Source organism: Ambystoma mexicanum, chromosome 6q, assembly GCF_040938575.1.
Source record: "Ambystoma mexicanum isolate Mex_15411 chromosome 6q, UKY_AmexF1_1, whole genome shotgun sequence".
Classification (NCBI taxonomy): domain Eukaryota; kingdom Metazoa; phylum Chordata; class Amphibia; order Caudata; family Ambystomatidae; genus Ambystoma; species Ambystoma mexicanum.
This window is the reverse complement of record NC_090937.1, coordinates 29,757,105-29,779,850: the sequence shown is the minus strand read 5'-3', so window position 1 is coordinate 29,779,850 and position 22,746 is coordinate 29,757,105. Positions and strand designations below refer to the sequence as shown.

General features: G+C 45.1%; 1 protein-coding gene across 4 annotated transcripts in view; it reads right to left on the bottom strand.

Annotated features, from left to right (window-relative positions):
* Nucleotides 1–11,267: 11,267 nt before the first annotated feature.
* CDS1 (CDP-diacylglycerol synthase 1) overlaps nucleotides 11,268–22,746 on the bottom strand; it is an 865,373-nt gene continuing 853,894 nt past the window's right edge. For all 4 annotated transcript variants that reach the window (XM_069630399.1, XM_069630400.1, XM_069630402.1 and 1 more), the window contains one exon: nucleotides 11,268–13,199. In XM_069630399.1, coding sequence (XP_069486500.1) covers nucleotides 13,070–13,199 — 130 coding nt within the window. In that variant the 3' untranslated portion in view covers nucleotides 11,268–13,069. The remainder of the gene's footprint in view (nucleotides 13,200–22,746) is intronic.

The following is a 22,746-nucleotide window of genomic DNA, read 5'->3' as shown; positions in this document are numbered from 1 at the left end:
ACCACTCGGTGGACAAAAACCCTGTGAGCAAAGTCAGGAAAAACAAGTCTTCAGCAACGACAAGTTTTTCAACGACCGCCATCTTTATCTCCATCACTGTCACCGTGCCCAGGGTCTCTCTGCCTCCTAGACTTCCCCCAATGGTCCAGACTACGATCCCATGGACAACTGCACCTATTCCTGCTCCACAGGCTCCGGTCACAGCCTCCTTCCTGAGGGGCTCTGATCTTGTAGGAGACATGCCTTTTCAGATTGGGAAGGGGGCCATGGAACAATGCCTCATGAGGTATCAATGTCCTGTGAGCCTTACCAGCGATTTAGCACTCTAAGGGGCTCAAGCACGGCTCCGGCTGCACCTGCTCTAAGGGACATGTCCCTGAGCATCCTAACCACCCTTCCTACGTTGGTGGCAGAAAATCAGCAGCGGCTGCCTACTGCTCCTGTGCCTGGTACAGCCAAGGGTCCCCCAAGGCCAACTCAGCATCAGCCGCCGCTGCCTGATAAAGCACTCACTACCACTCTGCAAGTGCTTGGGACCATGCCCCCTGTGGCAGAGGAGCCAGTTCACATAGATACTAGCAAAGGCACCGACACCATCAGAACTCACACATATGAGAACTGCGTTGCCACAGATGGTGATTCGCCAGATATCGACAAGCCCTCCAGGGCCTCCCCCGGGGACAAAATAGGCACTCCATCTCAAAGGCAGCCAAGCTCTTCAACCTGGTGCCAGAGGAGAAGGAAGGCTTCCTTTTTCAACAGTGAGAGTCCATTAAGAAGACCATCATATTAGTCGCCTTTGTTAGATGAACATATGGGAAGATGGATTGGCAGTCATGAAGGCTCCAAATACCACGCCTGCTAAGCGTGACCGACTGGAGAAGAAATACTGGGTTCTGCAGTCAGCCCTCAAGGGGTTTCAGCCTTCTCCAGACTCAGAGGTATTGGCCAACAGCAGAAAGATGTCTTCAAACCCCTCATCATTATCCATGGTGCCTCCGAACCAAGAAGGCAAGAAGCTCAATGCGGCTGGCAAACACATAGTTACCACAGAAACCTCCACTATCAAGACCACCAACGCCCTCACCATCCTGTCAAGGTATCACAGGGAGCCGTGGTACAAACTGGGGCCCATCCTTGACTTTCTCCCTGACGACAAGAAGGCTGAAGCTTTGGCCTTTTTCCAGGAAGAAGTAGCAGCTTCAGACCACGCCATCACTGTCGTGCTTGGCATAGCAGAAGCAGGCTTCCACCAGATGGGGAATAGGTGGCTGTCCAGTGCCAAAGTTGGATAAAGGCCACAAACTTCCACACAGACCCCCAAAGTCATCAACATGCCATTCAATGGGAACAATTGGGAAGGCGTTAGATAACACTCTTCATGCCATCAAGACTGACACGCTCTCTGGGGACCCTGCAGCAGAGAAGGTTGTCCTTTCATTCCCCGGAGGGGAGAGTTTCCAGATCATGGAAGGGGTACACCATCCCCTCTCATCAGCCTTTCTGCTCCACCGCACAGGAGGCTTACAGGGGCCACTCCTAGGCCTAAGGCAGTGGCACCCAGTGTCGTTGTCACCCCCCTCGCCCCCCAGCCTCCCATCCAGGATGCAGATGCCCAAGCAGGCCTGAACTAGCCCAGGACCGGTGCCCCCACTTTCGCACCCCATGGGAGGCTATCAAACTTTGTCAATCAATGGCGAAAGATCTCCACAGACAAATGGGGGCTGGACGTTCTTCAACAGGGGCATATAAGTGGAAAATGGCTATCTTATACAATTAGAGTAATGGAGGGAGCAAGGTTACCTGACAAAGTTAGACTATGTAAAAGTATGGATACCTTACACAGCTAGGCTTAACTCAAGGTATGTTTACCTTACACAATTAGGCTACACGAAGAGTAAGGCTAGTTTACACAATTTGAGCTAAATGCAAAATATGGCTGCATTTCACATTTCAGGCTAAATGCAAAATGTGGCTAAATTACTGGATGAAGAATAAGGAAATAGTTGCTTACCTGTAACTCCGGTTCTCCAGCATCAGTATCCTTCATAGATTCACATGCTGTGAATATTTCCTGTCAGGTTGGGAATCCTCTGTAACAGTGAAACTTTTCAGTTTAAGTTTAAGTTTAAACTGCTCGTTCACTTTTGGACTCTATTACAGTCATTTTGGGTCATACTGCCCACAGCCAATAGGAGTACCTCCCTTAACTCCTCCCCTGCCAGCCATATTCAGATTTAGCAAGCACATGTGTTCAGATGGATTTCTGAACTCTGACCTGGTGGGCAGAGGTTCAGGAGGCCAGCCTAGTTTCTTGGAACAGGGTAACCGTCTGGACAAGCCAAACCAATCAAGGTAGCTTGGTGGCGGTCAAGACTAGGTCTCAGGAGGCATGAGGGTGACTGAAAGATCTCAATGAGCACACTTACAAATCACTCCGTCAGGTGTAGATATATTGAAAATACATCTGCATTTATTTCAAGGCCTTTGAGTTTCAACACACAAATCCAATCACAGGAATACTATTAAGCCAACACAATCCTCTCTAAATACATATATACAAGACCATTTGGGTCTAAAGGGTTAATGCACGAAATTGGTGCACAATCTAAAAGGGGAAGGAAACAGGCAGTTCAAATAGTCGTTAGTTAGGAGTGTGTTGGATGCAGAAGGGACTAAGAGGCAGTCCAATCCCCAAGAAGAGTGGAGCCTAATGCTCAAATGTACATGCAATGCCAGCACACACAGTAGTTCAAATCGGCAAAACCGGGTCTCTTCAAGGGTATGTAGCAACTCAGGAAGGTGGGTGAGGCGATGAAGAATAGGTTCCCACTATTAGAGGAGGGTGTCCACTTGATGGCAGAGTCGATTCCAAGAGTTGGGAATAGTTCGCACTAGCAGTGGAAAGTAGAGGGTCCCCAGGGGTCACTTGTGCGTAAAAGTGGATGGAGGTGCTAGGGGCAACCAGTTAGGATTGCAATTACTCACTGACCCCCGGCGCACTCCGGACCAAACTTCGGCAGTCGAGTCCACTTCAGTTGCAGGTTCAAGTGCGGCAATTTGGTGGCTCTGCGGCTTTCAGCGACAAAGATACAGTGATGATTCCCAGACGGGACAATGGCGATTTCTCCGCTCCTGGTGGATGGATCAGGCCAGTTTCACTGCAGCAGGCTTCAGGGCGAGAGGGGCACAAATGCAGCGCACCTGCAAAGGTCGTCACCACTGCTGGGCGACACAGTAACTGCATATACTCGGGTTCGGGCACACTTGTCTCACTTCAGACCTGGGAACGCCAAGTGTATGAAATTCGGTGTGAGGGTGCCGTGAAAACAGAGCTAGCGATATACCAAGTTTTGAGGGCCTCCTCGAAACGGCGGTGGTATCAGGGCAAACAGTCTGCTTAAGCTGGTCAGCCCACTGGTTGGCCAGGGGACACTTCCAAGAAGGCTTACTTGCAGGGTTTGTTGAAGGTGCCGAGAATAGTTGGTCCCACTATTCCAATGGGTCGAAGCATCTTCGCAGACCTTCTAGGAAATACTACCAGGCGGCACCAGCTACGAGGCCTCGCCCCCCACGTAAGAAACAGAAAGGACCTACAATGGGTACAACTGGATAACGACAACCTGACCCTGGTGACACTCTCAGAATGGCTGTGGGTCCCCATGACCAAAGCTCACGCGGAAACTACGCGAACACCCCAAGAAAATTCGAGCAACAAGCCTGGGATATATGATATGTAAAACACCATCCCCGATATCAATCGCCACGTAATACAGCTACTTTACAGATAGCAATACAACCCGCACAGACTTGCCAAAATGTATCAGACCAACAGCTCGAAATGCTGGAGAGGATGTAGAATGGGTGCCGACTATTGGCATATGTGCTGGGAGTGCCCCAAAATACGCATATATTGGAATGAGGTGCTAGGAGGGGTCAAGCAGATCCCTCCTGACCCTATTCGGACTAGAGGAAGATGAGCTGGTCAGGACAAAAGGACCAGCATCGCCCTTATTACTAGCAGCAAGAGCAGGGCTGGTCATCAAATGGAAATCCCCACGTCTCCCAACAAAAAAGGAATGGATAAACATTGCAAAAAATATATATACGATGGAAATAATTACTGCAACACTCCACAGAAAAGTCGCACGCAATGAAGAATTATGGAGTGAATTTGCTGCCCTCCACGCCTCAAATCCAAGATGACAGTGAGTTAAAGATCCCAATATGCAACCTACTCATATGATGGAGGAAAGCCTGTACATCACTCATCCTCTGCCGATACTGGTGACAAAGGCAAACAGCGGAACCGCACAATCGAAGAAAAAACATAGCCTCAATTAAAAAGAATCATGTATCTCAGCCAACGATCTGCACAGAAATAACCGGCTGTCCAAGTGGTAAGGGACACAGTGACAAAAATGGGAAGGGAAATGTTAAGATTGAAAATTGTATTGTTTTGTTGAAACGTAGAATTGAGACGAGGGGATATCAAGATGATAACGAAGTTTTACCTGTTTCCCGTTATTTGTATGCATTAAAACCAATAAAATCCAAATTGAAAAAAAAATGTAAAAAAAACAAAAAAAAAAAAAAAACCTTTCAGCGCCAGTTCCCGATCACGGAAGTGAAAGGGAACTGGCACCACAGGGACCCAGCGTGAAGATGAAGCTAAGTGGGCGTTGTTTATGTTGGGGTGTGGGGGGGTGTTATGGGTGTGTTGTGTGAGTATGTATGTTTGCATGAGAAAGGTGCAAACTTTTGGTAGTTTGCACCTTTCTCATGCAAAAGTTTCGCCCACTGTAGTTTCAGCCGCGGGCAAATCACTTAGACATTTGTCTGTCTGTACTGTCTCGCAGAACGAATCTGTCTCCAATGCTCACAGTTGACGCAGAGTTAAAATACTGAGATCGTCGTCAGATTTAGCATTGCACCATACGATAAAGGTAAAAACTTTGAACGAAAGATTGTAGTGCATGGAAAAAAGTAACTAAGGTCATGGGTTGCAGCACCTTGCTATATTCTGCCCCAGACTTTGTCCAGAGCGTAGAGGCGTCGGGCAGAACTATGGTGCTTTCACTGGTGGATTAAAAGCTTCCAAAGAGCAGCTGTGCTGGGAGATAGAGCTAGATGATGAATCCGTGGGAGGAAGGAATTCATACAAAATGTCGAACTGAAATGTTATCGGACTGATTCATGGTCTGCTTATCAGATCAAGTTACACTTGGGTCAATGATTCAGACTGTGTTCATCATGCCTATTAGGCTGTTATGCTATCATAGTTAGCCGTCTACAACTACTAATGCCAAATGAGGTATCTGCTCCCATAGATCTGCGCTACTTGCAACTGAAGTGCAGCCTCCACCATTCTGCCCCACGAGGTTTAGCCACTTCAAAATGGCCGCCCGCCATTTGTCTGCCTTCCCACAGGGGCTGATGCACACTGGAAGCTGTATCTGAATCCGATTGGCTGCCCATCTGCATTTGAGAGCCAATCGTGAGCCGGCTGGCTCATGCCGACCCACGTCCTATGGCACACGAAATAAGGCTCATTTCCTGTCATGAGCCGGCGAGCCTAGGGCCATGACTCATGCTCCAAAACGCTCCTGTTCCACACTCAGCGTTCATTAGGTAAGCAAACCACTTCCTCCACACTGCATTTCCAGACCTCCCACGGACTTACTCACCGTATTCCAACATACGGCCCGACTGCCTTTACAATTGCCTCCACATTCTCTGCACAGCCAATTAATCGTCTGCAACTATGCTCACACACGATGCTAGAGCTTCACAACGCCTGCCCGCCCCACCTACTTCTGCTGATGCACACCGGCACTGAATGTACAACTCCCTGCACACCCAAGCGACACCAGCGCTTCATCCAGCTCACCTAGACTGGCCCTGTAACTGATGTTCCCAAGATGCGGCAATATTTTGCATTTATCTGCGCATGAACGTGGCCCAGCCTGAGCACTGCCAGATTAGTCCAAACCTGCCTCAGTGCACACGTGTGCCCACCTTTTCCACATGAACTGTTGGTCCTGCCTATGCCTATACAGCCTGACTGCTATGACCATGCCCCTAGCCTGAACCACGTGCACTGTCATCCTCCTCCTTACTCACCTACTCCCACTGCCAAATGTCTTGTGGGTGATGTCTCTGCATGTCTTGTTATAACTGGTTTTCTTGCCCTACTGCACCATTTAGCGCCTATTGTTCAGTAGCAGTATTATACTATGTACTTTATTTAAGGTGTACTACTACACTCAATTGCTGCATCACACCCAAATGTATCTCTATTTAGCAGTGACTAGACTAGAGGTGCCCTATGACCAGAATTGCATTTAGCCCATTTGTTATTGCATTGACTAGCCTAGTGGTGCCCTGCGCCCAGAACTGCATTTAGCCCTTCTGTGGTGTGCTACTGCCCTTACATTCATACTGCTTCTTTTTCATACCCAGGTGCTTCACGATTGTATGCTAACTGCCAACAACCACTCTGCACCTATCCTATCCACGTACACAATGTATCTCCATACGCTCTATACTGTGCTACTTAGATCACTTCTTTATACTATGAATTTCCAATACCCGACCATGATACCTAACTCACTTACACATGAGTCCCCACCGAATTTTCACAAACCAACTGATATGATCTCTGCACCCTGCACTGTCCTCCAGAGGAACCTCAAACTACGTGCAAGGCTCCCAAGGCTTTATGACCCTTTAACCAAATCAGCCCACAGCAAGGCTATTACTAGCCCCCACAGCCCCTCCCAGCACCCCCTTCAACTAAACAGACTATCGTGAACCTATCCACGCCCAGAAAGACACGCATAAATCCTCATCATCACTTTTAAAACCAGCACAACCTGAGACCAAGGGAGCACCGATAAACGCCCGCTCCATGGTAGCCCAAGCTACAGACATTGCCGACCTCCTCTACAATGAAGACATGGACTTCTTAACCGTTACCGAATCCTGGCTACATCCAACAGCAGGCCCCGCAATTATGTGAGCCATACCAGATGACTATACTCTACTAAGACTCGATTGTACCGCCTCTCGAGGCGGAGGTCTTGCCATTATTGCTAAAACTAAATTCCCTCTGACCATTGAGTCACCAGCCAACATAGGATCTTGTGAATCTTTAACTGCAAAGTTAACCTTATCTAATACACATTCCATCTCCATTCACCTTATTTACCGACCACCTGTCCCCTTAGGGTCATTTGAAGAAGACCTCATAAATATCCTATCAAATAAACTCAAGAACTCCTCACAAAGTATCGTATTAGGAGACTTTAACCTTGGTTTTAGCGACCCCGCAGATGCCAATGCCACAATAATAAATAATACCTTAGAGGAACTGGGCTTTACCCAGATCACAGAGCCCACTCGTACCAAAGGTAGAACCCTGAACTGGCTAGCTGTGCACAATTGCCCAGTCCTGATCTCTTCTATACTTCCACAGCCCTGGACAGACCATTACCTGATCTCATTCACCCTAGAGGCGACACCAGTGCAAATTGACAGTATAGCTGCAGCTGTTCAGACCAGAAATAAAAAGAACATCACCCCTGACAATTTGATCCCATTAATCGCACCAACCTTGAATGCCATTCCGGACCACACAGATCCCTTAATGATGGTAGACATATATAATAGAGTCATGCTCTTATCTCTTGATGCCATAGCCCCACTGAAGTTAAAAAAGAGCAAACCAAGAAAACACATCAACGCCTGGTTTTCTCCTCATCTTAAAGCCCTCAACAGGAAAAGTGACGCTGTGAAAAAATTTGGAGATCACTTCCCTCAGAAAAAAACAAGAAAAACTTGAGTAGACTAGCCTCTCATTATAAAAAAGAAATCATCCTGGCCAAACAAATGTCCTACAGCACTCGAATCGCACAAGCCAAATCCAACACCAGAGAGCTCTTTACAATACTAAAAGGGGTTGAATCTCCCATACAAGCTCCTGACTCGTGCCTCAAGGATAAAAACTGGTGCACGGGTATACAAAATGCCCTAGCTAACAAAATCTCCTCTCTCAAGACAAAGATAAACATTAAAAAGGATTCCCTTTTCCCTTCCACTAAACCCAGCATCCCCACCCCTAAAAAGATACACCCAACTCACACACCCCCCTGTGCACATTCCCCATTTTAACTTCCACAGAGTATCTACCAAAGAGGTAGACAAGGTCATTCTCACCCTCAAACCTTCGAACTGCCATGGGACCTATGCCCCGCACAATTGATAAAGGATGCGGCTCGTGATCTCGCACCATTTATTACCAAACTAATAAATGCGTCATTTACTTCAGGCAGCGTACCTAGCAATCTGAAACAATCATGGATCCTCCCCCTGCTCAAAAAAACGAATCTAGACCCCTCTACTCCCACTAATTACCGCCCCATCACTACAGTACCATTCCTTCTTAAAATCTTCGACAAAATAGCATACCATCAAATCCAACATTACCTTGAGCACTTCCATCTCTTAGGAGTCAGACAATCGGGTTTCAGGCCTCAACACGGCACCGAAACCGCACTCATAGATCTTAAGGCACATATAGATGAGCTGAGAGATCAGGGTAAGGTGGCGCTACTGCTACTTTTCGATCTCTCGGCTGCCTTCGACCTGGTCGACCATGAGATCCTATGCGACCACCTTCAAAAAGCTGCACACTTCTCTCAAGAGGCAACTGACTGGATCCAATCCTTTCTAAATAACCGCACGATGAGAGTCTTTTCCCCACTAGCAGCAGCCGACCCAACACCCATCACCTGTGGCGTGCCTCAGGGATCTTGCGTCTCCCCGACCCTGTATTACATCTTCACAAAGCCCCTTTTTGATGATCTAGATGGTCTGGGTATCACCTACACTAACTATGCCGATGATACCCAGATCCTCATCCCGTCTATGGGGGATTATGACAAGGATTTGGCCTTCGTCAACAAAGTGCACCTCATCATCCAGGCATGGATAGCCTCACACGGTCTATGCCTGAATGACGCCAAAACAGAACTCCTCATTCTAGGGTCCTCACATAACCTTAAACTAGACCAAAAATACTCCTCCTTCGTAATTGACAACAATAAGATCACGGTAGCCAAGGAGGTCAAAACACTTGGCTTCTACCTAGACTCCACTCTCACCTTCAAAAAACAAGTTAATGCTATGGCATCCGCCACATCTTATACATGCAAACTTATCAGACCAGCCAAACCTTTTCTCTCCCCGTCTAACTATCGCCCTAGCCAGGGCTCTGATCCTGTCCAAGTTGGACTATTGCAACGCACTTTATGTAGGATGCAACAAATATACTATGAACAAAATTCAGATCCTTCAAAATAACGCCTTAAGAGCGGCCCTCAGTATCCCAAAGAAAGCCCCCTCTCTGATTCTAGAAGGTCTGTCAACTGTCTTTCTACCAAAGACAAAATATTCCTCAAATCTGTTTCCCTGACCCACAAATGCCTCCACCAAGCAGCCCCTCAATACCTCATCACTAGATTCAACAGACCTACTTCCTCTCGCCCTCTAGAATGGCCAATTCCAATCTTCTCCTGGTGCCCAGGTTTAAACGATCTAGGTCGGGTGGGAACAGCTTTCCTGTTAAAGCAGCACAATACTAACTCCCTTCCACCTCCTTGCAGGGAGGACCCCCCCCTACCGCCTATTCAGAATTAAGACTATCCACTGGCTCGAGATTCACGACACATAACGACCTCTTGCTCTCCTGCTGCCCTGATGCTCCACCACTATGATTGTATATATGTACATTTAGGCTGTCAATTGCTCAGTGTAGATACCTTTTCATGAGACAACTGATTTATTGTATATAGTATTGCTTATATTGTATATTTCTGTAACCCATTCCTCATCGGCGTGCATCGCTTCTTTTTGACGCGTCCAGCACTGAAACCACGGCTGGACGTGTTTGCATGTTACCAAGCTTTGCAATCCTCGTTGCCTCTGTGCCTTGCTACCCCTCTAGGGGTTAGGTGCGCAATATAAATAGATAAAATACAAATACCCACAAAAGCAGGCAAACTACCACCAAGTTCCTAGTTTCAAAAACTTTTGTGAATTGCTCAAAAACAGCCCCAAGATAATTTGATAGGAAGGAATCATATTCCTAAGTATCATGATCCTGCACCAACAAGACCTAGTGCAGGTCCAATACAGATATCGGCTTCCCACAGGCTTTGAAAAGCTTAAATCCTGAGGCATGATGCAGATCAAAACAGGGAGAAGCAGTAGCATTCTAAAACGGTGCCAAAGGGTGCTGAAAAAAGGAACAAAGGTCATGGGACACGGCTAGCTTCATATTTAACCCCCCCATGATGACATATCCAGAGGCATGGGGGCCAGAAAAGTAGAGTGGAGCTACAAGGTGCCTCTGGTGGCTGAAAAGGTTTAGGAAGCATAACTACCTGGGTGATATTTCTTAGATGTGGCACCTATAGTGGGAAGGAATACATTATCAATCCCTATACTGCTACTGTTATCCAAATGACCTAGAACATTGGTGAATCTGCCTTAATAGGGGGACACAGTGCATGAAGTATGCCAACAGCAGTTTTGTCAGACACAAATAATAGTGCAAGGGATATTGCGGTTTATTTATGCTAAAGCAACATTAAGAGACATCTGCAACCGCTACCAGAGATGGAAGAATGCAGCCTTGAAACACATTCTTCTATGGATTTGTGCATCATTTTATTGATGGTATTTTGTTAATGCGTGTATCTTTTAGGGGGGGGGGGAATCCAGTACTGTCCTTATAAGAAGGATTCATAAAGTTGACATTTTGCGTGACGATCTATTGTGGTCTGCCAGTGCTTGCAATGCAAAGATGTGCAGGCCCCACTATTTAATGTATTGCCATTTACAAGTGCATGCACTGAGACCCTGACTGCACCTGCCCATTCCATTACACATGTAAACATTGAATGTGTTGAATATCGCCCAAAAAAAAAATCTCCCACTATCCAGCACTTTCCCACATATTCTAGCACTGGACTGTGTTTATATAATTATACAGTTCAGAGATTTTGTTGGGGAGGCTGCTCAGCGAGGGGGGAAAAACACGGATTCTCCATTTCACGCACTGAGTGGAAACTACCGTAATTCCTTGCATGTTAAACCTTTTCTTACCAAATGGGTATCAATGCATGTCTGCCTTCAGCTACAAGGCACCAAAATGTACAATTTTCAAACTCAGGATGTTACCACAAATATAGCAAAAAAGAAAATCAAGTGTAACTTTTATTTTCAAAAGCAAAATTCTTTGTTGTTGCAGCTTATTGGATAATATAAAACCAATCACAAACATTAATGTATGTGGTTATATTTTGCACTCTATAGTGACGCCTATTGTACTTCATAGCAGAAGGTGTTGCTTGTTCCGCAAAACAAACTGCATGTAGCAGACATATATTTTCAAACCCTGTTGTGCTATAGAATTATTGCATTTGTATAACATTTGTTCAGTTGTATCCCTTTATACAGTATAGTGCATTAAGTTGTTTTACATATTATATAGACAGTGGTTGGCCCAAATTGAACTCACCTTTTTGTGACCAAAACAATTGTCAAATTCGCTCATATTCTACTCTGACGTAAACACAACGCAAATAAATATACAACTAAAGGCATAAACGTTTCCTATTTATGTTTTTCAGGATAAGAAAATGGCTTCTAGAACAGTTAGGACCTGCCATTTACTTAAATCTAGTTGAGAAAAAATAAATATAGCTATTAGTGCAACAAGCATCAATAGACTATTTACACTACTTTACTGGTGATATATCCATTTACAAGTGCCAGTATGGCAAAGATCATTTTGGGTGTATTTGCTTTAGTTTGCCCTTAAAAAAAGGGTTTACATTCAAATGACTGTCTTGGTTGTGCTTCATTACATGACAACAAAATACAATGGCTCTCTAAGGACAAATGTGTATGATAAAAATGTAGCAATGTGGTGAATCACATTTCATGTTTTACCTAGCATACAATTCACTGTGTGGTACTGCACATGCATCCTTCAATATATGTAGGGGGAGCAATCACTATTCACATGGCCATTTAAGCATCTACCCAGCAAAAGAATTACATGTTACGAAGTGTAAAAGAAGACAATTGATAAACTTAGAATGCCAGAACTAATTTAAGATTACCTTCCCTGAAAGCCACGCAAGTAACCCCAATACCCCCTCAGACTAGTGTTGAGGCTGCAACCAGTGGCCCTCCAAATGTTTTGGCGTACAACTCAAATAATCCCTCACCATTGACTAAGCCGGCTATACCAGGTGGGAGGTGTCAGTGTAAAGAACTGGACAGTCACACATTGCAGCCTGGCCTAGTGAGAGGGGACAATTATCAAACCTTTTAACCACAGTGCAAAAGATACAATGTACCTTCAAATTTTGGTATACAACGGTTGTCTGAAGCAATACATAAAAGCCTACACAAATACATCACTGTGCAGGAAGCTAGTAACACTATTGTTACTAGCAGTATGATCTAAAAACAACTTAAGTTTCAGTCAAGAGAGTAAAACAATCATTAATAGTGTAATCTTAAATCATTCCAATTTAAATCGGCATAAAACTATTAAAACAGATTACTTTTACATCTTGCATAGAAAATGGTAGCCCTGTCTAACACAGTAAAACTGCTACATGGTCAAGCCAATGTAACCTTACAAATATTCCCCAGCTAAACCTTCATAGAATATATGAAACAAATAACAATATGTACATCTAGTGTCGGAGCTTCTTTGTAGGAAATGGAAAAACTACATTGGTGAAGGACAAACATTTGAACACCAGTTTACAAAATAAAACAGATTTGTACTTGGAAGTGACCAGGTGTTCATAGCGCAGAAACGAGAATCATATACACCACATACAACATTCACAGTTATTCGAGGAGAGGAACATTCCTGCATTAAAAACGCCTTGTGGATATGCAGTGCATGTCCAACTGCTGCTTTGTCAGCACAGTTTTACAATCCATTTGTCAGTGCTTTTCTGTGGTCGAGCATCATTGGTTTCTACTGGGGCATTACAGCAGGGAGGATCCCCTTTTCTAGCAGGTGTGACTTCAATGTTTTGAAAATATTCAGCTGCTGTTCTGGTTGCAGTGCCAAAAGCTGTTGCAACACTTTGCTCGGATTTGGTCCCCTAATAATAAAAGGGAACAATGAGATATTTTAAGGAAAGCATAACAAATATGCAATATCTTTCAGTAACAACAATTTTATAAACATGCAAACAGAAGATCAACTGCCACTGAAACACATGCGCTGAAATATATTGGAAGAATTGGGCAGAATGTCTAACGTTGTTCAACAGGAACAGTTAGTGGATCTGATCTACTATGGGCCCTTTCATAACAGGTGATTACCAACAGCTGCAATACAATTGCCTAAAACCCTTCAACGTAGAGGAGGAGACATGTGTATACAGACTAAAGAAGCATGGCCTCAATGATGTCACATGAGGTGATGTTAGATTTGAATCTACTGACATCAAGTGAAGCAACATCGCAGATGCGAAAAATTGTACACAAAGCAACAAATGCTTACAAAAGTAGACAAAAACCTATTTTAGCTACCAACCATCTATGGATTACGGTTTTGCCTTGATAAGCCGCATGTGCAGTCATGTGGTGCTGGGGCACACCTAGAAGAACTAGCATGGACCAGTGGTAAATACAGCGGTTTTATGTGAATTGCAACCTCACAAATATTTTATGCCTCCCATAGTACTGCAATCATAAAACGCAGACCTCAGATACCCAGGCACTGTCATCCAATGCAAGAGACTGCCCTCTATGATAGGTACAATTATTATCAAAGTTTATTTCAGTAATAAAAGAAATTTCCATAAAAACATACAATCATAAAACACAATATATGACAATACAAACATGCAAGTAAAGAGCAAATTACAAAATTATAAGAACCCTTCCCTGAGACGACCCTCGCTAATCTCATCTTCTTATGAGATATAAGTGGCAGACCTATCAGCAATATAATTAAATCGTGCCCTAGTTATAGGACAAATCTGTGCTGTGTAGTTGCTCCATAGTAGGTACTCTTTTATACTGTCAGTTGCTAAAATCATAAAACATCTGTTTGCAGGTTTCCCAATCAAACTAGTCTCTTTTTCCTCCCACACTATATGCTTCAGCTTTTTTTTCAGCTTTCGGCTCACTAGGGAGTCGAGTCATGGGGTTGAGGTAGGGGTTTGCATTGGTTTTATGTAACATAGGTTTTAAATGCGAGAACCATTTGATGTTCTCTGCCCCGCTATTTCCAGCTAGATAAGCCATTATATATTGGGTAAGCGTTGCATTAGGTTTTGCCCAGATTCTGATCCGAAGTAGAATAAGTTCTACGGCTAGTTCGTCCTTAATGAAATTGAGCAGCAGCACATTATGTGTCACATCGTTGAGAGCTGAGCAGGGGACAGCCAGCAAATTCTTCAAGAAGCCATTCTCTTCTCTTTGAATTGTTATGTGATCAGAAAATCCCCAAATTCTCTGACTTACTGTCAGATGTTTGGCAGTGTGAAATTTACCTGCACACATTTTCTGATCATTCCCGCGTATCGTCCATGGTGGTTGAACTGCATGCCAAACCCCGTCCCACATGGAGGATGCCCTCTTCCATGATGCTAGACCTGGGCTTAACTTCGTCCCTGCATGATAAGATTGAGGATTTTTTTTTGTCAATGATGGGTCGTGTCCTTAAAGGCCACGATCTGGGAGGCATTTAAGGCTTATATACGGGGTGAACTGTTTTTCTGGTCAGTGGGATCAGATAAGACTATTAGGTTGGAGCTGTGGGAGGTGGAAGAACAACTTAGTCTTGCCATATTCATTTTCCAATCTCCTAAGGATAAAGCCTTGGTGGGAATAATTAAGGGCGATTTATGAAAATTTCAGGAACTAGCTGAGAGGGAGGTACCCTATCAGGTTAAACCAGTGTTGGCATGTAAATATGGGGAAGCAGATAGGCCGGGGAGGGTTCTGACCCAGGCCATTAAGGCTGAGAATACAGCTCACATCATTGCAGGGATCACAGGGTCAACAGGGGAGTGATCACTACTGATCAGGACATTAACACTGAATTCAGTAACTATTATAAGGCTTTTTATGACAATGTCGATGCTTTTACAAAAGAAAGCACATCAAACTATTTGGAGGGCATTGATCTCTGGGCAATTCCCCGAAGAAGCCCACCTCAATATGGATTTGCTGGCAATAGTGGAGGAGGTAGCTACCGACATATCAGCATAGGCATTGGGCAAGGCGCCAGTATCAGACAGTGTGGGTGTGGAGTTTTATAAAGAACAGCTGGGGTACCCGGAATTGCCTGTGCCCTGATCGAGTGGTGTCTCATGTGCCCTAGAGAAAGTTGCTCTTGTCCTCTGGTTGGCATAACCAACACATCGAACATTTTGCTTCAGACACTTTCCCAAATTGTGCCTCCTTGTAGTACCTACTGTAGTGAATCAGGGTGAGCATCAGTAAATGGGGTGTCTACAGAGTTCATTTTTTGCATCCAAACAGACCACAATCTTGCCCCAGACCAATGAGGACTCCATGCAAAATGTGGTAGCAGTGGGTTAAACGGTATGGATTTGTATAGCCGGACAGACACCTCCCCAAAGGTTTTTGCATATAAAATGTTGCATCCAAACAGACCTGATCTTGCCTGTGAGAAACCTGAAGGCGTCTCACCTGCTAGTCCCCAGGGATCAGTCATCCAGGTGGCCAGGACACGGCCATCGCTATTGGATCCAGTTCCTGGGGGTGGACCAGTGCAGGAAGATCACCTGGATGAGGGGTCCTCGGGAGTAGAAGTGGAACACCGAAGGGTGAGATGCGGTACCCCTTCCCTAGAACACCTTTTCCCTATCCTACCCATAGGATATTCAGAGGTTCTATCCCCCCCAACCCCTTTTTCCAACACACACACTTTCTTATACCGTGACAGACAACAGACTACCACCCGAGCCATTTACCGGACAGGTCCCAACACAAGGGCCAGGCAATTCACAATAACTACGCACACCTGGCAGCCCTTTCCCTTCCCCACAGGGATAAAAGGCAGAGCACGAAAGCACACTTCGAGTGAGGCCGAACTCACGAGGAAGCAGCTGTTCCGGAGCGGCAGTTCAAACTGAGGAGAAAGGCTGAGAGACGACTAGGAGGGAATTACCCTTGTCTTTTTCACCTCAGACCTGCAAAGCCTCTGAAAGGCAAAACAGAAGACCGAAAGGTCCAGCTGGCATGTGGTATGACGGGTGTCAACGGCCCACAGGGCCCTCCCGTGCTGATAGTCAAAGCGGGGAGACGCGCTTGCCACTGTGGGGCCGTCCTTGACTCCTTGAGACAAGAAACTCCAACAGTTCAGCACAGCCGGTGAGACAGAGAAGAAGGATAGTAAAACCAAACTGTGCTGGGCCGAAGGTTGCAGGCGGCAACCTTGTTGAACAAAGTACTTGTGTATTTGAACTTTAAAGAAACCAGAGAAAAGGTTCAGAAGCAGAGTGGTCAGGTGTCGGTGGGGACGCTCATTTGAAGGACTCTGACTAAAGCCCTTTTTTGTGTTTGTTGAAACTACGAAAGCCAAGAGGCCTTAAGAAAGGCTAGTGTCAAAGTGGTCCTGCGAGGGTTAAACAAACCCCCCCCCCTCGTAAACGTGAAAGTCTGACACATTGAGGGAAAACTGAAGCTGGGCTGAGACCCGAACTTTGGAAAAAGGAAAGAAAAGTTGGGGAAGCGAACCCCGTTTTTCTGATGTAATGATTGAATAATGAACTGTGCTAAGAATGGATGTGAACCCGACAGAGGGATGCCAAGGGAAAAGCTAAGAGAAGTAAATGCTGCATTGTGAGTGAAAGGCCGTAGTGAACCTGGTGGAGGGAGACCCATGCAGTAAGAAGGATCAGCACCCGACGGAGGGAGATGTTAGGCAGAAACCTGTGCAGTTCCCTCTGGGACCACTGCAAAAGATTTAAGACTACAGGTGGTTGGCAGTAAACCCAATTGGTAGCAGTCTGTACCACCCAGATTTACCTGGTAGCTGTGGCTGATCAGTCAGACTTCTCTCAAGAAGAGTTACGCAGTATACAGAGTATTCACAATAGGTCAAAATAACACAGTAGAACAAGCAAACACTCACCAGAGCTTGGTGTAAAAGAGATATAATTATTTATTTAAAAACACATCTAGTTAAACACACTGGCACTAATGTTAAGCAGTTCAGAAACACGGTCACTAAAAGATATACACTCCCTTCAACGATTATTAGACAAGTCTTAAGTAAGGCAACACTTATTTTCAGACAGCGGTGAGCGCTTAACGAAGATGGCACTCTAATCAATCGGTTAAAAAGGGATAGAAAGGCAGAGCAAAGATAGAAACAGATCCCAACCCTTTCGGAAGAACACAGTAGGAGAGGAAGGCAGGTTAAAACTGTAAAGTCAAAGTTAACAAGGCCAGACCCACTTTAAGAGGCTCTGGTCGAAATGTGTCCAAGGTCACACGGTTAAAAGTGCCCAAAAGATTTGCAATAGTTTCAGAAGGAGTTGGATCAACAGAAAGAGACCAGTTAGATGGTCAAGGCGGCCAGCCCAGTCCAGAAGGTTAAGGGATTATTGTTACCTTGTAGCAATCTTTAGAAAGGGAGGCCTGGCGGACACGGTACCTTAAAATGGTGAGAACACTCCAGCGGGGGCAGTTGTTCCTGGCAGCGGGTGCAAGTCGGTGCTTCGTCCGGGGGAAGAGAGGATCTCGTCAGGGAGGAAAGCAGGAGTCCGTTGCACTGCCAGGGAAGAAACCAGCCGCGGAGTTCTCAATTAAAAGGAGCGGTCCTTTTATTCGCGGTCCAGTGGTAAGTGGCTATCCGGTTGCCGGGGTGCTTGGCATGGGCAATTCGACCACAAGACGTCCTGGGATGCGAGCAAAGAAGGTAACCTGGTTGTGCCCACCAGTCAGCGGAAGAATACTCTCCAGCAGGGAGATCTCCTCTGTCGTTGGGAAGTGGTGAGTCGGTTCAGCAGGGCTCCACCGGTGGTGTCGTCGTAGCAGGTCGGCTCAGCTTCTCCCTCATCGGATTTTCAGGTCCTGTGGCGACTTCTGAAGTTCCAGTCCCAAAAGCCCTGCTTTTATGCAGCACACCCCCATTCACCCAGCCTAGCTGTCAAACATGCTAAGTGGTGAGCCGGCCGGCTCACCACTTGGGCCAATCACACAAGAGTGTGACTTGAGTTGCCAAGGCAACTCAGTCCAGGGTACCTAAACCCCCTCCCACATCCCCTGTGGTACCCAGACAGAGTGGCACCACTTGGAGGCTTCTGTGGAGAAGCCCGCCAAAAAGTGGAACAAAGGGCTCGACCTTTGGTTTGGAGTTACAGAGGCGAACACAAACGCCATTTTAAAACCGGGTTCTGGCAGAAAATACCAACCGGTGAATTAATATTAAATAAATAAACCAGCGGTATGTTAGAGGCTATGTTAAAAAGTATTAGCCTCAAACAATGGGAAAATCCCATAGAGATATATTCGCGGTTGAATATAAAAAGTAGTATCCACTGCCACCAGCCAAAACTCGACGAGGGAGGACGGGACAGTGCCCCCTTGAATAACAGACCCAGGGGCAATCGAATTGCCCCTACCAGTACGTCCACAATATGATGGTTTGTACTGGTTCTGTTAGTAATTTGGGACTAGTAAAGCCAATGGTGACTTTACATGCTCTGGGAGACAGTAGTCAGTCCCAGGGTATGGAGTCTATGGTGGGGGGTCACTATGACACCCCGGTGTTACTGCACGGAGGGTGCGGTGTAACACACATAGAAAAAAACATATGAGACCCTATGGAGTAAAAGTCCCCATAGCCCATGAAACACATTAACATTCAAAGGAACACCACAAATCATGTCCAAGAGTGGGAGAAAAAGAGGCTCACTCTTGGCAGGAGAAAAAAACAAACTCCAGATATCCAGCAAAGCTGCTGGGGGACTCACTAGGTTAGGAAATTCAGCCTAAACAGAGAATTCTCCCTAACAGGAGATCCAAGGGGCGAAGAGCAATCGCCAAGGTGCAAGATCACAGATGGAGCTTTGTTTATTGTTTTGGTACAGCCAGCCTTCTAAGGCAAGAGACTTTGCTGAAAAGAGATTTGGCCCCAGAAGGTCTTGGCAACATTGAAAGGAACTGTAACCTCATGCTGGCGAGGCCCAGGAGTGTGCTGTGCTCAAAGGGCTGCCTTCTCCTGTGCTAAAAACGCGGGGAAGGGAGACCAAGCCATACCATCCTGAATTATCATTTGGTGAACACTTCTTTCTTTTCTTGAGAACATTATCCCACACTATTTCTGTAACTTAATTGTAAGGATTGGCAATTGTTTATTTAGTATAGCCCCTTTTTAATTTGATTAGACGCCACTAGGACTGCTTTCTGATTATTTGATGGTCTTAGGTTGCTCTCATCTTAGATTAGGCATTTTTCTCACCCATTATACAGTTTAATCAACACAGTTGAACTATGATCACTTGTGTCTGTCTTTACTGTTGCCACCATGAGTTCCTTACATGCCCCAGACGAAAGAGAAATCCATGCAAAATTTGGTAGACATGGGTTCAACGGTGTGGATTTGTATAGCCGGACAAACATACATTCAGCTTTATATGGGATACATTATTCACCGTAATCGTATTTCTGATGCTTATATCTGCTTAGATTCACATGCTGTGCACAGGCCGACATCTAGTGGAATCTGCAGAGTATTACAGGTGTCTTTGAAACGCGAAAAAGGGATGTCGACAGAGCGTGCCACCAATACTATCCTAGTGTGACTCCCACTGTACCCATGATACCTCACGCGTCGAGGTCCCTCAGATTGTCATTTTCCTGACATGAGGTAGCATGAGGTGTAGCGCGAGTATAGTTGTATCCAAGCAGATACATATCAGACAAGCTCATAAGCATCCATGTGCCTTCTCTCTGTGGGGCGAAAGGGTGGATCACATGTGAATCTAAGCAGATACAAGCATCAGAAATACGATTACGGTGAGTAATGTATCCCTTCTCAGGCTTGTGGAATCTGCTTAGATCACATGCTGTGCATAGATTAGCGAGCAATGGAAGGAAGTGGGATGTGAGAAGATTCATGAGCAAATAAATGTCTTAGAACAGCTTGTCCCACTTGTGTATCTGTCTTGGAATGAGTGTCAATGCAGTAGTGAGTGAAAGTATGTACAGAGCTCCATGTAGCTGCCTTGCAAATACTGTCTCAGGGGACATTTGCAATGAAAGCCAGAGTGGCTCCTGTAACCCTTGTGGAGTGAGCCCTGGGCATAAAAGGCAGTGTTTTATTTGATAGGGAACAGCACAGTTGGATACATTCAAGGTAGCCTTCAGTGGCATCTAAGGGACAGAAATAGCAGAGAATTGGATATTCTGAGGAAAGTGTATAGGGTGCCACTTCGAAATTCAAGATTAACATGCCTTATGATAATATGGACACATGTATAAAGTTATAGAATTTTAGGTATGACATTTCTCACTGAAAAGGACGAAAAATTATTATACGGACGAAACAAAGTCCTACAAACGTGAGAATTGGACTGCCCTGCTCTGTGTGAAATATGCAATCTGCCTATGTAAGGCAAGAGGAGGCAACCAACATTGGCTGACATATCCGGTTCTTGGGGGTAGGTCTAGCTCAGTTCTGCCCATCAATAAACCGGTGATGTCACCCACTTTTATATAAAGGGTGGGAGCTCTCAGGGATTCTCTCCTGAATTTCCAGCGCCTGCGTATCCAGACATTCCAGATCCCCCTTTGTAAGATTCCAGACTCTTCTGCTAGGCCACAGAATAACTGACCCTATCCAAGCAGGGCCAATTATCCAGAAAACCTCACAAAAATCCAAATAGCAAAGCGGAAAAGCTGTGGTACCCTTGGGGACCATACTGTGACCAGACCGGCCTTTTGCTCACTACCTGCATGCCTGCTGTAGTCTTGCCATCCAGTGACCAGACTTGTACAGCTGCTTTCTGTTAGGAGTGTCCGCTGCTATCCTGTGACCAGAGCTTTTGTGTCCAGAACTGGTCGACTGTCCAAATCCCCAAACTCAAGTGCGGATTGTGAGTATTTCCCCATCCCATAGCCACACATAGCCTACCCCATCTTGATACTTTGTCTTTGTTCCACTTTTTAAGTAATCCTATCCATAATCTGATTCCTTGAAACACCTGTTAGAATTTGCTGTGCACCTCGTCATTTATCTCCAAGCGTTAGCACCATTTTTCTATTCATTTCTGTCTTGCATATATCATAAGTCCTTAGTTATATTAGGAATAATCAAATTAATTCCCACATAAAGCTGAACGAGGGGGGCAAAGTTTGACGTTGCGAATCAATCTTGGATGTACCATGTCTTTCTTTAACAATATCGTCTAAATAATTTTGTTTAAGTAAAACTTTCCTTCTTTCCTTTTTAAAACGAATTTTCTCTTCTTAACTGCTTTATTTTACCTAAACTGAACCTCATTCCACCTTGAAAATCTCATCCAATTCTTCAGCTATAGTCACTCTCACTTCCATAGTGTCCTTGTGATGTGCATCTATCACACAGCCTAAAGACTGCATTCCGATTCTGTGTATTTCACCTGTTTTTCTTAAAAAACATTTTTGACATTTAAAACGGAAAAAAGAGAACATTGCAACTTTTCAACGTGTGAATGTGGCTGCACTGTTTTAATTTCAAGTTGCTTTTTTAACTGTATGCCTTTTGTGATATCTCACCTTATAGTTGTTGGTGATATTACATCCCTGATACTGTGATAAAACATATGTATATCATTATTTAACCACACATATAATTAATTTGTCAAGTTCCGAGTGTCAATTTATACCATTGGAAAGGGTTTTAAAATCTTATTTTGTGAGGGAAGGTTGGATTTTGATTTCGGTTTGCTGTCTCATATTCCTGATTCCCTGCCACTTCTTCCTATCCACTCAGAATTTAATTGGGGTTTGAGGGAACATTGCAGGGGGAAACCTTAACTCGGGTGCTATCTATCCTAATTGAAAACATGCTCCTATTCATTTGTGCTTTGGATATGTTCTTGTAGAAGGTTACACAAGTGTATTTCAGTGGTTTTCTTTGTAATTATCACCCCATTGCCCAATATAAAAATTGTGAGATTTTCTTTGAAATTAAAATAAATCAATATCGTCTTACCACCCACCAGCCTGGCTCATGGTCTATTGTGACCCAGGGTATTTCTAAAAGGGGGTGTGAGACGGGTTGGTATCAGCTCAATTCAAATTTGTAGAAAATCAAGAAAAAGCACTCATTGCGAGCTACATCTAAGGCTAAGTGCGAAAGTCCTGGTCCGGTGTGTGACGCCCGATTGGAATCCTTCACAGTATTGGAAATGGCAGCCCATGATCCTGAAGCGTAGGAAGGAGCGATGAGGTTGCCAAATCGGGATGTGTAGATAAGCATCCTTCAGATCCAAGGAGCACATCCAGTCTCCCCTGTCTAGTGTCTCCGCAATGAGTGCTTGCGTAACCATCTTGAATTTTTGAAGAGGGAGGGAGAGGTTGAGGGTGGATAGGTCTAACAACTCTCAGACCAGCCTTGTTCTTTTGCATGGCGAAAATCCTGGAATAGAAGCCCAATCGTCTCTGGGAGGCTGGTAC